Source organism: Fundulus heteroclitus, chromosome 16, assembly GCF_011125445.2.
Source record: "Fundulus heteroclitus isolate FHET01 chromosome 16, MU-UCD_Fhet_4.1, whole genome shotgun sequence".
In the NCBI taxonomy this organism is placed as follows: Eukaryota; Metazoa; Chordata; class Actinopteri; order Cyprinodontiformes; family Fundulidae; genus Fundulus; species Fundulus heteroclitus.
In genome coordinates, this window is record NC_046376.1 from 2,552,110 (window position 1) to 2,568,335 (window position 16,226).

At 43.7% G+C, this 16,226-nt stretch overlaps 2 protein-coding genes across 8 annotated transcripts; one reads left to right on the forward strand and one right to left on the reverse strand.

Moving 5' to 3' along the window:
• Nucleotides 1-1,271: 1,271 nt before the first annotated feature.
• Nucleotides 1,272-7,043, reverse strand: jmjd6 (jumonji domain containing 6, arginine demethylase and lysine hydroxylase). 2 transcript variants are annotated; one of them, XM_036148669.1, is made up of 7 exons: nucleotides 6,644-7,043; nucleotides 4,324-4,712; nucleotides 3,963-4,249; nucleotides 2,715-2,850; nucleotides 2,127-2,265; nucleotides 1,875-2,027; nucleotides 1,272-1,828 (listed from the first exon to the last, which is right to left on the reverse strand). In XM_036148669.1, the coding sequence occupies exons 1-6, from the start codon at nucleotides 6,770-6,772 to the stop codon at nucleotides 1,896-1,898; spliced, it is 1,212 nt and encodes a 403-aa protein (XP_036004562.1). In that variant the 5' UTR covers nucleotides 6,773-7,043; the 3' UTR covers nucleotides 1,272-1,828; nucleotides 1,875-1,895. The 2 variants fall into 2 exon arrangements, with proteins under 2 accessions (XP_036004562.1, XP_012712037.1); XM_012856583.3 differs by having other exon boundaries at nucleotides 1,272-2,027.
• A 245-nt stretch (nucleotides 7,044-7,288) lies between these two features.
• mettl23 (methyltransferase like 23) lies at nucleotides 7,289-15,007 on the forward strand. Of its 6 annotated transcripts, none has more exons than XM_012856581.3 (6): nucleotides 7,298-8,009; nucleotides 9,033-9,137; nucleotides 11,002-11,239; nucleotides 11,305-11,389; nucleotides 11,940-12,129; nucleotides 12,245-12,961. In XM_012856581.3, exons 1-5 carry the CDS (start codon nucleotides 7,905-7,907, stop codon nucleotides 12,100-12,102), a joined length of 696 nt encoding a protein of 231 aa, XP_012712035.2. In that variant the 5' UTR covers nucleotides 7,298-7,904; the 3' UTR covers nucleotides 12,103-12,129; nucleotides 12,245-12,961. The 6 variants fall into 6 exon arrangements, with proteins under 6 accessions (XP_021168609.2, XP_021168610.2, XP_021168608.2 ...); XM_012856582.3 differs by lacking the exon at nucleotides 12,245-12,961 and adding an exon at nucleotides 14,584-15,007 and having other exon boundaries at nucleotides 7,303-8,009; XM_036148673.1 differs by lacking the exons at nucleotides 7,298-8,009; nucleotides 12,245-12,961 and adding exons at nucleotides 8,404-8,458; nucleotides 14,584-15,007.
• The last annotated feature ends 1,219 nt before the right edge of the window (nucleotides 15,008-16,226 follow it).

Sequence of the window (16,226 nt, forward strand, 5' to 3'; positions counted from 1 at the left end):
CCAGAACCAGGCTCAGGGGTGACCAAGCAGCATAACTATAGAGATAGCTCAGGGTAACATGAGCCACTCTGACTATAAGCTTTGTCACAAAGAAAAGTTTTAAGCCTAGTCTTAAAAGTAGACAGGGTGTCTGCCTCACGGACCAAAACTGGGAGCTGGTTCCACAGGAGAGGAGCCTGATAGCTAAAGGATCTGCCTCCCATTCTACTTTTAGAGACTCTAGGAACCACCAGCAGACCTGCAGTCTGAGAGCGAAGTGCTCTGTTAGGAACATACGGGGTAATCAGAGCTCTGATATATGATGGAGCTTGATTATTAAGGGCTTTATACGTTAGAAGGAAGAATTTTAAATTATATTCTTGATTTAACAGGAAGCCAATGAAGGGAAGCTAAAATTGGAGAAATATGATCCCTCTTGTTGATTTTCATCAGAACTCTTGCCGCAGCATTTTGGATCAGCTGAAGGCTTTGAACTGCATTTTGTGGACTTCCTGATAGTAAAGAATTACAATAGTCCAGCCTTGAAGTAACAAATGCATGGACCAGTTTTTCAGCATCACTCCTGGACAGAATGTTTCTAATTTTGGCGATATTCCTGACATGATAAAAGGAAACTCTGGAAACCTGTTTAATATGGGATTTAAATGACATGTCTTGGTCAAAAATAACACCAAGAATTTTAACTTTATTACCAGAGGCCAAGTTAATGCCATCCAGATTAAGGGATTGATTAAGAACTTTATTTTTTGAGGACTCTGGCCCAAAGATTACAACTTCTGTCTTGTCAGAATTTAGATGCAGGAAATTTAAAGTCATCCAGCTTTTGATGTCATCAAGACATGACTGCAGTCGAAGTAACTGATTGGATTCATCAGGATTTATGGATAAATATAGCTGAGTGTCATCAGCATAACAGTGGAAATTAATCCCATGCTGTCTGATAATTTTGCCTATCGGAAGCATATATATAGTAAATAGAATTGGTCCAAGGACTGAACCCTGTGGTACTCCACAGGTGACCCTAGAGTTTGAGGAAGATTTATTATTAACATGAACAAACTGGAATCTGTCTGACAGATAAGATTTAAACCAGCCTAATGCTTTCCCCTTAATCCCTATAGTATGCTCAAGCCTTTAATTTAAAACCTACAATATAAATAAACTGACGTTTAAACAGAGTTCTAAACATAAAACAACATAAAGGCAGCAGAGCGCCGGTCCAAACTCCACTAAATCTATCAGAAACTCTACAGACCCAAACAGAACATTTAATCTGAAACTCTTTATTTTAAGGCTTTTTATTGTGGCACTTTGCCCAGAAAATAAACCCAACAGTCAGACAGCGAGTCTCTTCAGGAGCGAGACGATTTAAAATCAGTTTCTGTTTTTTGGCACAACTTTAAAAACCATTTCCCCAGAACCGGAAGTTCTGCTGCCGCGTTCAGGAAAAACCCGCCGCTGCTCGTTTCCCACGGCAACGTTTCCCACGGCAACGTTTCCCACGGCAACGTTCATGTTTCTGAGCGGGAGGCGGCGCTGATGACGGCGAGGAGGAAGAGTCAGAGTGTCGTCGCTTTCCTCCACATTTGACCCAAGTGAGACCAGAACCGCAGCTGGATCGCCTGAATGGGTCAGTACAGGTGATTTACCCCCCCCCCCCCCCCAGGACCAGTCCGGCTGACGTCCTCCATGTCTTCTCAGAGGACACAAACACATGAATCCCAGTTAAAAGCACCGTGGGCCCCTCAGGACCCCCCTTATCTGCGCCCCGCCTCTCTGCAGCAGCCATCTTATCTCCACAGCTGGCCGGCGCCCCCCCGCCGCTCAGGAGGCGGAGCCCCCGCCGCTCAGGAGGCGGAGCCCCCGCCGCTCAGGGGGCGGAGCCTCGCCGCGGGTCACCGTGACGAGCAGCGCTCCTTGCTCACGCAGTCGTCCTGGCTGCTGGTGTCTCCGTTGGCCGCCGTGCCGCAGGTCCGCCTCTTCTTCCTGCGGTGAGACGAGGCGTCGCCCTCAGAGCCCGACTCCCCCTGCAGGACAGACCCGGATGCTCAGAGCGCCGCCACAGAACCACACAGAACCACACAGAACCACAGAACCCAGCACCACTCGCCAGTTTCGGGTCTTACGTCAGAATCGGAGTCGGACGAGCTCGACGATGACGAGGATGAAGAGTCGCTGGAGCTGTCCGAGGCGATGCCCGTCGATTCCTGCAGGTCCACTTCGTCCGCCAGCGCCGCCAGGTCCGGCCGCTCCTGCTTCAAAATCCTGAACAGACGCAGCGACACGCCGAGTTATTGAGCCGGGCCGGCGCCACTAGAACCGCTCTACGGGTTTTAGGCCCGTTAATAAAATACTGACAATAAATAACAATAAATAACAGATATGATCTTCATCACTAATAAATATTAGCAACAAACATCATTGAATAAAAACAAACAAAATAAAAAAATTTCACATTAAATTAGGGTTTAAATGCCATACAAAAACTTAATTTATGATAAAATAAAAAGTATAATAAAAATTGGGAAGATAAACCAAAATAAAAGCAAAAATAGTTTTAAAATAAAATTTTAAGTACAGCAGAATAAAAAAAAATTGCTTTAAAAATTAGTGAAGGTAAAAATTTTTTAACTCCATTAAAAACTAATAATTAAAATCAAATAATATTTTCCATGAAAAATGAGAAATAAGGCCAGTCTCCAGCACTCTCTTACCGGTACCACTTCCTGGAGAGTTTGGGTCGGCCCCGGACCGTCTTGTGCCAGACGATGGGGAAGTTGGTGGTGCTGGCGAAGTTCTGAGTGACGGCGATGGTCGTGTCCAGGTTGAGGACGACGTGCCACCAGCCGCCTGCCGACAGGAAGGACAGTCAGGAACCGCAACGGACCCGGTACGGCGCCGCCGGTTCTGGAGCAGCCGGGCTCACGTCTGACCCAGATGACTGAAGGTATCAGACGTTTCAGAACCGGCAGCGGGTCCGCTCCTCTATTTAAACCAGAGCAGGTTCTGATCAGGGGACAGACTGAAGTGTCCCCTGATCAGAACCTGCTACAAATGACAACACCAAGCTGGACCGGAACCAAAAGCCCAGAACACGATCTAGTCAGAAACAGCCTCATGATTACAGGAAGGTCTGGATCCCAGAACCGGTTCCGGAATCTGTCTGGGGATTGTTGGAGGAACCGAGCTCGCCTGGAACCAGAACCAGGACCAGAACCAGGACCAGAACCTCCCCCTGTGGGCCCAACAGGTTGTTCCTTAAGATCTGCCCGGGTCCAAATCTCTGGGTGACAGCAGCAGCTCAAGGTTTAATCTGAGCTCACCGGCCCAGATGGCAGCAGCTGAATGTGGGTCAGAACCGGCGGGTCTCTGCCGGGTCTCAGCGCCGGACCATAATTCAACGATAAAATATATTGATGATAGAAAACTGGGTCAGTAAAAGTTAAATAGAATAAAAGTTTTCTTTCCTGCTGCATTCTAGCCTATCATTACATCATCACATCCTCCCAGCCAATCACAACGCAGAGACAGGAAGCTCCGCCCCCCGTTCTTTTTAATTCTTTTAAAAACTTGTAGCTTTGGTGAAAAGTTGAATAAAGGGTTGAGTTTGAATTCAGCGTTTGTGTCTTTATCTAAAAACAGGTTGCTAAGCAACAGCATAAAATTACCAGAGCTGCACTTAGAATAAATGTTTTGAATTTGCTGTTAATTATAGATATCAATCAATATGATTTTTATTTATAAATACGCTTTTTTTCCCATATCGTCGCGCCTTACCGGGTCGGCACACAACACAGATTCAAATCCAACATCTGGGAGGTTCTAAAGGGGTTCTGGAGGCTACTGGTCCAGTACCCCCCCCCCCCCGAACCAGAACCTTTGCTGCAGACGGAAACCGGACCCGGTTCTGGTTTTCAGAGCAGAGGTCCGTGAACGCGGACCGAGGGCTCGGTTCTACTGACCCGGCACAAACACGGTCTCTCCGGGCCGCTGCAGGATCTCCAGCGGTCGGAACTCGGCCGGCCAGGTGGGCTGCTGGGTTCTGGGGTAGATGCGGCTGAACCAGGTGACGGCCTCGTCCTGCTGGTTCCCCCCCTCCTCCCGGGTCACCTTGATCAGCTCCCGCGGCGTGTTGGTGGGGAACAGGCACCAGCGCTTGTGGCCCTGGACCAGGGCGTTCCAGGCGCTGGTGCCCAGCGGGTCGATGTGGATGCCGGTGCCGGAGCGGGCCGGACCCATCACGAACCACCTGCGGGGGAGAAGCCGGCCCAGTGAGGCGTCTGTGGGGAGTCAGGGGAGACGGAGCGGCGCCGAGGAGCCCACCTGTAGGGAGGGCGGCGCTTCTCGCCGGCGAACTGGAAGAGGTCGTCCCTGAAGAAGAGCGGCACCTCGTAGTCCTCCAGCAGCTTGCGGCGCTTGGCGTGCTCGCCGTAGCTGCTGTCGAAGATGTAGAGCGGGCTGTCGTCCTTGGTGGACTCCAGGTACTCCACGTAGTACTTCATCTTCATCTTCACCGAGTAGCCGTCGTTGTCCTCGCCGCACTTGAACTTCTGGTTGCGGTATTTGCGTTTGAGGCGCTCCAGCGTCCACTTGTCGCGGGCCGGCCAGCTCTCCTGGCAGCTGAGCAGCACCACGGGCTTGTAGGGCCGCTCGAAGCGCGCGATGAACTCCTCTGGAGAGAGGCGCAGGGCGTCCACGCGCTCCACGTTGTCCTGAAACGGCAGCACAGCTTTAGGAGGCAGAAACACCGACTAACCGGGTCAAACCGGGTCAAACCGGCTGAAACCAGACGGACTCTCGCTCAGTTCTGACCCGATCCAGGCTCTGAGCCGCCTGCAGCCGGAGCGCTGCTGCTTTTAAGCACACGGCGGCTACGGCTGGAAGATAATTCAATCATTTATATCGATCGATATTAAAAATAAAAGGGTAGATAAAAAGTTCAATAGAATCAACGTTTTCCTTTATGCTCCGCCCCTTCAGAGACCGGCTGTTAGAATAAAGGATTGAGTTTAAATTCAGCGTTTGTGTCTTTATCTAAAAACAGGTCGCTAAGCAACAGCATAAAATGTCCAGAGCTGCACATAAAATATATGTTTTTGAATTTGTTAATTATCAGGGTGCTTGCTCTTTTTCCAAATTGAAATTCCAGACTTTTTTTAAACTGATATTTTTTCCCCCCCAAGACCTTAACTTTATGTACTTGTATACTTGTGTGCCTACTGCCTACTTCATTGGTTGAGATTGTACAAACTGTTTATTAGAAATGTTAATTTTTATAGGCTAGTATTCAATGAACAAATGCATTATTCACAGTAAATTATGCTTTTACTGATGAAAACGTTTCAAAACATGAAAATCACATGAAAGTACATGAATTTCACATCAAACAAGTGTTTGATTCCATTAGGCTAATACAGTACGTGACCAGTTAGTAAAATTATAGTTTTATAGCCTACCTTCCTATTTCTCATTTCACAATGCCTTTGAGCATATTGTAAAATTCTACCATACATTTTTTTCCCCATACTTTATTAAGACTTTCACACAAAATTCAAGACTTTTCAAGGTCTGGAAAACAGTGTTTCAAAATTCCATACTTATTAAGACTTTCAAGATCTGCGCAAGCACCCTGATTATCGATATCGATCCACATGATTTCTATTTTATGGATACACTTGATTTTCTATATCGTCCAGCCCTAATGGAGGCCCATCTGCCAACGGGTCGTTGACTGGCCTCAGTGGACCCATAAAGCCTTGCTTGCTTACTTTGATCATTTCCAGTGTATTTTACGCCCGTCAGCCTGTTTAACCCTCTGTATAGAACTTAATAATAAAACATTTTATTTGTAAAAGTGCCCCAAAGTGCTACAGAGTGTGAGCAACGCTGCAAACGGTTCAGTGTTCTCACAGATTTTATGTCTGAACTAAGATCCTCTCAACATCTTTGCTCTAAGAGTGTCACTGCTGACGCTTTAAGACCAAATCATCGTTACGACTAGCTAAAGTCGGCACGTGTCAGCACAAATAATCCCATCAGAGGAGCCTAGAAGATTTCCACTGACAAAGATCATCTGTTTAGGTAATAAAGTTACAGCACCTTTAACAAACATCGACACAACACCATGCAGACACAGCAAATTAGTCATTTTTAGGCATTGTTTCACTTGAAACACAAACTAATATACTAATAATATACTAATATAGTTGGAAAAAGTATTTAATAGAAATACCACAAAGAGATATTTGTAGATATCTAATCCATGAATGAAACCTTCAGCATTTATAATTTCTTAACAAATACAAAAAGTCTGTTTTTCCAATGAACTATTTCCAGAATGTTAAAAAAAAAAAAAAAGTAAAAGGACCTAATATTATAATAACATAATTTCTATAAAATTCTGCCATTGCTATATTCCCTTCAGCTGGTCTTCTCAAAGTAAATCACATTTAATGTTCTGGACTAGATTTATTTTGACTTTACCCGCTTTGCTTGTGAAACATGTTTACACAGACGCGTTGCATAGCGCTAGTCGTCCAGCAGAGGGAGCTCTGGCGGCGGCTCCTCCATGGACTACGTGACAAGGAGCACTGTGAGCCGCGGCTAGCTGATGCTAGCTCAGCTGGGGCAGATAAACTGTTACCTTTACGGTTCGGTGCGACACGTCGAAGTTCTCATAATAACCGTGTTTCATCCAGTCTAGGGAGTCCTTCAGCTCGGGCCTGGCGCTTCGCTTCGCCTCTTTTATTCTCTTCTTACTTTTATGGTTCATTTTCCTCCGGTTAGCAGTCTCCGATTAGCCTCTGCTGGAGCTAACTGAGGGCTACATTCACCAACCTGCTCACAGCGTCGCTTTAATAACACCAAACAACACCATAAACGGACGCTGCTTTCAACCTTCTGTGATGCAAAGCTACAAATGTGAGCTTTAAAACCGCAGAAACGCCGTTAAAGTTTGATAAAAGCTACCAGCGGAACACACAATGCTTGTGAAACTGATTACGCAATTTACACCCGCCCTAACTGAGCTGGAAGGCTGCTGATTGGCTGCCAGGGCACTGACGTTACGGTACGCTGATTGGTTAACATCATTTCCGCCCATTGATGTTATTGGCTGCTACCTTCAGGTTATACGCGGTAGTCAGAATATTTACTTGTGTTTAACGAAATGATGATAAAAACCCTAGACCTGTTATTGGCATTTAACAATAATAATAATATAGTAGTTAAAATAAATCAAAAGTACAATAATTATCAAATACATTTGTTTTTTTCAACTCTAACTGAAACACAGTGAACGACGTTTACGATCAGTACCATGACAGCCGAGGGAACCAGAACGCCTCATGAAACATTTACTCCGCTCTATTTTCCAGCCGGAGTGGAGCGCGTGGTACCGGCTTTATTCTACTTTATTTCACCTTAGCTCTCCGCCTGCTTTATTAACGATGCGTTAGTGTTGAGACATTTTTCTTTAAATGGCTGAATTATCTGAATGGATGTTTTGTTGCCTAAACCAACGTTATTTTAAATTAATAAATAAAGTGACTGGATGTCGTGGACCTGCTATGTCATTACTGGGCATTATTTAAGAACCAGGCGAACTGGATTTAGTGCAATTATTTTATTTTATTTGTGTCATGCATGATGAGCAGTCGCGTGTTAAGGAAAATTCCTCGTTCACCGCTGGTCAACACCCCCACTCTCCCGCGCCAGCCAGCCCGCACACCGGCTAACTGGTAAGGAGCGGACCCGCTCACTACATCCCGGAAGAAGGCGAGCGCGTCTGCCGCCACGATTCTCGTTGAAGTAGCGGAGTCAGGACCAGCTCCAGCTCAGCGAAGCCGACCAGTGGTGCTGTTAGCCGGCTCTGCGGCCATGCAGTCCTCGGTTGATCAGCGGCCATGATGGAGCGGCGTGAGACGGAGACGGAGGGCGCAGACTGCAGGGTGTTCACGTTTAAAGACCCGAGAAGCCCGCAGGAGAGTCTGAGTGTCTGCATCCCTGAGGTCTGTCACTGCGGAACTTATGTGTTAAATGCAGCCAGCAGAGGTCAGAAAACACGTTGCAACACTTTCCACAGCAGAGGACCAAAGTCACCTGGCTGAGAAACCAATAACGTAGCTTTGATTGAAGGAAAATAAGCGGGGTTTGTAGTTTGAAGCCGGATTTACCCCCTCTGCCGTTCACCCATCATCCCGCTGGGGGATCGGGGAGGAGGAGAGGGAGAAACGGGGTCCACCTGTACAGGTTGCCAGTTTGTCACTGGGACACGTTCTTACCTGAGGGCAGTTTAAAGAGTTAACCAATTAACCAATTAACCAATTATGCCTCTGGATGGCGACAGCGCACCTGCACCAAGACCTGTGGCTTCAAGTCCCGGTCTGGGATCTTTCTCCGTGGAGTTTCCACGTTTATCCCAGCCAGTCCAAACACCTGGCTGAGGTTAACTGTCCAGGTAACCCCCCCCATACCCAATGACTACCACCAACCCCTCAGAGCAGATGCTTATAAACCGATAACGTTTCCTGTTATTACGGTGAAATAATCAGAAAAAGTTTAAGAACATTTTTTCAACTGGGGGAAAAAAAGCTCATGTTAAGGAAGTGATTATTTTTTTTTACTAAATAACTAGTGACCCAATTATTCCTGTAAAATATTTATAACTGAAACGTTTCTAATTTCTGATTTTTAAAGATAGTTGGATGGATAAACGTTGGCGGTAAAATGAAATTCTGTTGGCAGCAGCGTGTCAGAGCAGTACATACACTTCATTAACATGAAAATGTGTTTAAACCTTTATTGACAAAAAGGAGTTATGAGCAGCAGGGCGTGTGGTGGACGTATGTCTCTGGTGCCTTTGGTAAAAACATTTATGTATGATTATTTAGTAAAATAAGTTCCCACATTCATATAAATAAGGGCTGATCTGTCGTTATTAGTTAATTTAAACATTTTCAGCGTGTGAAATCTTCCCATATGTGTAAAATCTCCTGATGCTGAGCGCGGTTCTGACTGTGATCCTCCCTCAGGTTCTGGACCCTCAGTACGGGATGTACGTGTGGCCCAGTGCCGTGGTTCTGGCCCAGTATGTGTGGTTCCACAGAGAGCAGCTGAGAGGCCGGGCGGTGCTGGAGGTGAGGCGCCGTTTTCTCCATCCCGACACCTTTCACACGTGATTTAAACTCACAACACGAAGGAAGAAACTCTGGGAGTTTTAGGCCAGTTCTTAGTTAAAGGCACAGATCATGTTTTTAAATCCTGGTCACGTAGAAATCATCCAGTTCTGGTCTGGAAGTGGAACAGCAGCGATTCGTCTGAATTCTTTGTTATTTTACCTCCTTGTTCCTCTTTTCTGCTCCTGTTCTGAGGCTTTTGGCTCGTGGGCTGAAATGTTAAAATCAAAAACACTCGAGGGCCAAAATATGAATTTAAAAAATAAATGCAAAAAATTGCTGTGATTTATTTTTTATTTTTATTTTTTTTACCTGCTCTACAAAAAAAGATAAATTTAAATAAACAAGTTAGACTATCTGTACTTTTTTAATAAATTAAATCCAATCAGATTTTTTTAATGCACCAAAATCTGCATTTAAGTTAAAGTCACTGGATAGATGTAGCCCTATTTACATGTAAAATGTGTAATTATTAAAAGGCAGATGTTTTACCTAACATTCAGTTGTAACATGTCTGTAATAATTTTGCCCTAATTAAAAATAAAAAGTTTCCGTCAGCATCAGCCACCAGCGCTGGTCGACCAAATCTTTCTAGAAATGCAGATGAAGGGCCGCACAAAATCAGCCCAGGGGCCACAAACGGCCCCCGGGCCACACGTTGGACCCCCTGCTTTAAAGAGACCTTCTGGCTGAATTTCTCACGTCTTGGACCGTGTGCCGGGCCTGATGGTTCTGCTCTGTGGCGGTCCAGATAAAGGAACGTCTCTAATGCATGTGGACTTCCTCAGGGTGTCATCCTGGACTCAGCAGCTTGTTTCTGGGCTTAATAAAATAAAATATCTTTATTTCTCTGTAGACGGCATCTTAACATCTAATAAAACGGATTTAATGAAGACGTTGAGGGACTAAAGATCCTGATTGAGTCTAAACCACTGAGCTATATTATACACTGGAGTGCTAATCACCGTCTGTTAGAACGAGTCGCTGTGAAGCCACCAGCCGCCATATTGGTACTCCCTATTTCCCTCCAGTAACTAGGGAATATGTGCGCTACAGCATCGAATAACGAGGATTTTCTCATGTTCAGGGGGGGCTTAAGACTTTTAAAATGTCAAATGCTATATAGTTTTATGTTATGTTCTAAAAATATCAAGTACTGAGAAAGTCATGTGCTAAAATATTTTGCTTTTTATTCATTTAAATATATATGTTTAACATTTATAAATATATAAATAACAATATACAAAAACATATATATATATATATATATATATATATATATATATATATATATATATATATATATATATATATATATATATATAATATGAATAACATGTCAAATATTTCAGCACCTAATTTCCTAGTAGTTGATAGTGTTAGTACATCCACTGACTGTAGAATTACCTGTGAAATGTTTTCACACAGCCAGAAAACTGCTTGTTGTTGCAACCAAATCCTGTGGGATTCTGGGAGAGTAGGGAGTAGCAAGATGGCGGCCAGTGACTTCAGTTTTTCGGCAAAATCAGCACTCCAGTGTATTATATAGCTCAGTGGTCTAAACATGCAAGAACTCCAGTAGAGGCTAATTTTCTGTGGAAGAGTTGCACTAAATTACCTTTTCTGTTGTTTTAATCTTTAACGGTTGGGTTTAATCTGCTTTAATGACAGAAAGGCAGCTTTTTGTTTTGCTTTTAGCACTTTGTTCAGACTTGTGTTTTTAAATTGTTGCATTTCTTTCTGCCTCGGTGCCTCATGGTGAGCCAGCTTAAGGAAAAAGGCGCTTTGACCCGGTGCTGACCAGAACCTTTCTGCCTGTGCTCAGCTTGGGGCCGGTGTGAGTCTGCCCGGCGTGGTGGCCGCCCGCTGCGGCGCCGACGTGATCCTGTCCGACGACGCCAACAAGCCGGCGTGTCTGGAGAACTGCAGGCGGAGCTGCGCCGCCAACGGCCTGCAGGACGTCAGCGTGCGGGGCCTCAGCTGGGGGGAGGTGTCCCCGGACCTCCTGCTGCTCCCCAGGCGGGACGTCGTCCTCGGCTCGGACGTCTTCTACGACCCGGAAGGTTAGCGGCACGTTAAGCTCCTCCTCAGGCCGGCCGTCGGGCTGAGCGGCTGTTCCTGCTTTCAGATTTTGAAGATGTTCTCGTGACGTTTGTTTGCCTGCTGAGGAAGAACCCAGAGGCCCAGTTCTGGACTACGTACCAAGTGAGAAGGTAGAGCTGCTGTTGGCGGACGTGGACGAGTGTCTAGGTCCCTCTGGTAAAGATGTGCAAAATGTTCAAATCAAGTGGATCTTTTATTTGTGAAAGGCGAGATCCTCCTGCCTTCTTTAAGGATCGGTGGTTCTGTGGGCGAAACACAAAAAGACTAAAAATGGGTCATTTTAGTGGAGTAATGATGAGAAATGCGTCATCAGCAGACAATAAATCAATGTTCTCAGAGCTAAATGCTGGAGAAAAGCTGGTGGCTGAGCTGCAGAGAGGAACCGGGTCATCTAGAGAAGAACAGTCATCCAGATCCGACTCTGTGAGCTCCAGCCTTGGGAACCGTCTCATTTCCATCTGTGGGAAACATTCTCACATTAAAACGTGGCCTAAATTGTTCAGTAGGAGATGATGCTGCTGCATTAATAGATGATTTAGAGTTTTTCACACATCTTTACCAGCGGGCCAAACGATTCTTTACACGTCAGTGAGAAAGACGTTGTCTGTGATTAAAAAGCAGTAATACAACGACTTTCTCTCTGGCTAACCGTGTGTGCAGCGCAGACTGGTCCATGGAGGCTCTGCTCCACCGGTGGGGGCTGAGCTGTGTCCCGGTCCCGCTGGCTGACTTTGATGCGGATCAGTCGGAGCTGGCGGGATCCACGCTGCCGGGCAGCCACAGCATCCAGATGATGATCGTCTCCAGGAGGACGGCTGACTGACCTGCAGGAGACCACGCAGGCTTTCAGGTCTCCTCTCACTCCCAGAAAAGACTATCTGCTTAGTTATTAAACTAAAAGCCTTTTTAATCAGAATATTATTAAAATATTAAAATGTTTTATTAAATAAACCGGTTATCTGCAGGTTTTCTCTGCTGTGGTCAGAAGTGTGCCGGCTGTGTTTCAGCCTGTCAGCAGCAGGGGGCGCTGTTCCTCTGATAACCACTTCACTCACCTGTTAGCAGAGACAAACACACCTGTAGTTTGATTTCTGGGAAATAAACATGTCCTCCATTGTGAAGCAGATCTCTGGCGTCACGTGTTTTCACTAAACTTCTTTACAGGTCACCACGTTTTTGTGTCTGTCAGAAAAAAGGCAAACATTATCTTTGGTAATAGAAAAGTTAATCAAAATCGACTCACAATCAGTCGGGTATAATTCAAAGGCTATTTGCTACTAAATGTTTATGAACCAATATTGACGATAAGATCAATTGGAAATTGCTCGTAAGTACTTTAAAAACTAAAACATATACAAACCTATTGGCATATAATGTAATGTCAATTATTGTGTAACTGTGGGGAAATAATTATTAAACATTCAACCTGTTTTATGAAAGAAAGCTTTCTGAGTGATCAACCATGTAGAATATTTTCCTCCATCAAATCCACTCTTTATTAGATTAAAATTAAAAGCTGTGCAGCAGTTGTGAGGTACAGTCACAGGCTTCCTTACTCCAAGTTATTCCAGGCTCAAAGGTCCAGTTTCAGTCTCAGGTATTTTCCATGAAGCCACGGTGAGGACATGTCCTCATATTCTGCGTACACCCCGTGTCCTCCAGGTCACAGCGACTTTAACGTTAGAGACGATTTTAGTTTATATCCTTCAAAGTCATGATTCCTACGTATTTACAGAATGTTTTTTACAGGAATGTTAAACACATTTCCAAGTGGACTATCATGCATTGTCAATAATTCACATTTTGTAATGTTCAGATTTATACCAGAAGCTTTGGAAAACTGAAATTTTAGAAAGCGCTACAGGAACCTGTGAAATGTTCTCTAAAACAAAGTTGTTCACTAATCGACGTTTGTTCCCATCCAACTCAAAGGGTGAATGTTTTTCCGTCATTTAAATTATTTAAATCAACAAAGTCAGTAAAATTTGGGTCCATTGGTTGAATTTGTCTCTGTCCTGTTGTTCATTTGGAACAAGATTAAAATCATCGCCTAAACGAACGTAACCTGTGTGATACAGCTGTTTATAGTCTGATAAAACATCGCAGAGGCACAGACCAGTCACCAGTCTTAGAAATTACTGATTTATTCCTAACCCAGCTGTCCTGAATCATCTGACTGAAATACATTCATTAAAGCAGAAGCTGCTCCAGCAGAGTGAGAGGAACCAAGACTAAATATTATTTCTTTCTGCCCTCTGGTCTGACCAGAAGGTGGCGCCAGCGTCACAGGAAGGAGTTTCTGGTAATAAAGCGCAATGAGTTTTTAGCCCTTTACAAAACAAAAACTTTGCTTTTGTTTTAACATTATACCTCACACCTTTTACAGTCAATGATAGAAAGGATAACGTTGTGGGTAAAGTATATTTAAAATTATTAAACAAAAAGGAAAAATACAGAACTTATATAAAAAAATATATTACTTTTCTCTCTAGAAGAGAGTTGGAGAAGAAAAAGTTTCTGCTGGTTCCTCTTAACCCATTCAGTAACTATTAATAAAGTTCAAACAATAGAGTTTGCATCGAAGTTTCTTCAGGCGTCTGCAAAGATTCTTCGGCTGTTGATTTAACCGAATGCTCCTCAGTAGAAAACCTTTTGTAAAGCACTTTGCATTGTCTTTGTACTGAAATGTGCTGTACAAATAAATTTGCCTTATCTTTTCACCTGCATTCATTGCTTGTAGGATTTTTGACCAAACCGTCTCCCTCAGCTAAGAGGATTTTTCCAGACTCACAGATCTGGCCATTGGATCTCTTCCAGATTCCGTCTGTTATGGAAATATATAATCAGTTTTTGTGTTAATCATGTATTTTTCTTAAAGCAATGAAGAAGTACCTACGTTTTAAATTATATGGTTAAACTCTGTGGCATGGAGAGAAAAGAGGACGGAGTGTCCAGACTCACTGACAAGCAATACATTTATTTAACTGTCTTGTGGGATACTAGGAAAGTGGTTTCTAGTTCAATATGGTTTATGGGTCGAAAGCTTTTTTTTATTATTCTTAATATTTTTCTTGGTAGAATCCTAAAAACACCTGGTCAATGAATTAAAAGTTAGTTCCTGAGTTGACACTGGAATGCGGATTTAGCCAGGATATCAACAGATACGCCCCTGTGCACGATCAGCAGGGACGAGCGGACGTTTTATGATGACGTTGTGTTAGTCTCCCCTTGGAATTCAAATTGTAATAAATATATGTGTATTTCAAGTGTTTTGTCTCTAGTTGTTTTCTTCCTCTGTTGCCAGATCTACGAACAGGTTGAGGCGCGCCGTAGTGAATGAGACAGGAAGAGGCCGCCTCGTCACAGCCTAATGAAGATGCTTTGTGAACTGAAGGATCTCCTGATGGTTTCCACCTTCTTTAATTCTTCCTATCTGATGCACAGTATCCACAAAGTCCTCCATCCGACCATCCTGCAGTGATTTTAGTGAACTATTTCGCTCTGTCAGAGATATATATTAGTAAAGTGGAGTGACCATAGTGATAATAATGGTTATTATAGATTCTATATATTCTGTATCTGCTACACTGAAACCTTAAATCCTTTTATTGGCCCAACCTTTTAAATTTTTGTAACATTTATGATTTAAATTTAATGAACTGAACTTTGAAGCTGATGCTTATTTTTTGTTGTTCAAGATCGAATAAACTAAAGTACAAAAACTACAATATTGTACTATTATTGTAGTTTTTAAGGTGCAATTAATCATTTGGATAAAGAGAAGCTTTTGGTTAAAAGTTTTGTTTTAGTGTGATGGATCGACCTTTCCACTGTCCTCTAATTCAGACTAAAGCCAGACTGCCGTGCAGGGAAATGAAGAGGTAACATTTAAGTTTTAAATAATTTATTCAGAATGTATTTTTTAAGGCTATGATGCAACTGGAAGAGGCCTGATGGGTCATTTTAAGCATAATTTTTGGGAAGTGGCTTGAATTGGTGCCTCTGTGTGTTGTATCTATATAACAGTTTTTCTAAGAAACCTCATGTGAGTTATGTGACCTGTTAAAATGTCTGATGCATCAAATTTTTTCTCTTTTTCTCGCTGTGATCAGACTTTCCTGTAATATTATAAACAGGTTCTGATCAGTAATTTTTCACGCCTGTATCAATTAAACCTTTCCTGGAAAGAACAAATCAGTCCCAATTCCAGAAGAACAAATGATTTTTTTTCTACAGATAAAATCTTTTATTTGTATTTCTGTTTGGATTTTGGCCACATTTTGGCTCAGTTTGAGCCCTGCGTTTGTGTCAAGACTGACTGAAGGGAACAAAGGGAGGATGAAAGCAGCGCCACCAGAACAACAATGTCTGAAAGTTAAATGGTCGCTAACAAAGTAAAGAGATGTGGCTCAAACACTCAGCCTGGTGGTACTCCACGACTCGTTGAAAGCAAACCTATTAAAGACCAAGCACCCAGCATTGTTTAGCTAAAAACTCACTTAGCACAAAACCCAACATGCTGCTGAATAAAACTCAAAACAAAGCAGACAACCATTCTCACACCTAAGGAGAATTTAGAGAGGCAACGCCCCTTTTGCCGCTTAGGTAGGACATACAGGTAGAGAACGCCCGTAGCAACCAGCTATTACACGCGCAACAGAACCAGCGATATGACCGACTTTACAGCCGTTAAACTTTCCCAAGACGATGTTCCAGGCGCACGGATTACTGGTCGCACTGTCGAAGAACACACCAACCTTCAGCTCAAACGATGGCTTGAGTGTCGAGGGCTTAAAAAAAAAAAGGAAAACGAGTCGAGTTGATCGAACGGTAAGCTTTGTTTTTTTCCTGCGCGGCGATCATGGCAGCGCCGGCCGTTTTTTTGTTTGCAATCACCGTCCAGGAATGGGTATATGTTTAATGTTTGTCTTATTTGAAATGTTTTTG

Excerpts from the sequence above, each read along its gene's own strand:
- jmjd6 (XM_036148669.1), bottom strand. The coding sequence starts at position 6,772 with ATGAACCATAAAAGTAAGAAGAGAATAAAAGAGGCGAAGCGAAGCGCC. Across the intron at positions 2,851-3,962 it reads AGAGACCGTGTTTGTGCCGG|GCGGCTGGTGGCACGTCGTC; the intron begins GTCAGTAGAACC and ends TCCTGTCGGCAG. Across the intron at positions 2,266-2,714 it reads CTCTCCAGGAAGTGGTACCG|GATTTTGAAGCAGGAGCGGC; the intron begins GTAAGAGAGTGC and ends GCGTCTGTTCAG.
- mettl23 (XM_012856581.3), top strand. The coding sequence starts at position 7,905 with ATGATGGAGCGGCGTGAGACGGAGACGGAGGGCGCAGACTGCAGGGTG. Across the intron at positions 9,138-11,001 it reads GAGGCCGGGCGGTGCTGGAG|CTTGGGGCCGGTGTGAGTCT; the intron begins GTGAGGCGCCGT and ends GCCTGTGCTCAG. Across the intron at positions 11,240-11,304 it reads CGTCTTCTACGACCCGGAAG|ATTTTGAAGATGTTCTCGTG; the intron begins GTTAGCGGCACG and ends TCCTGCTTTCAG.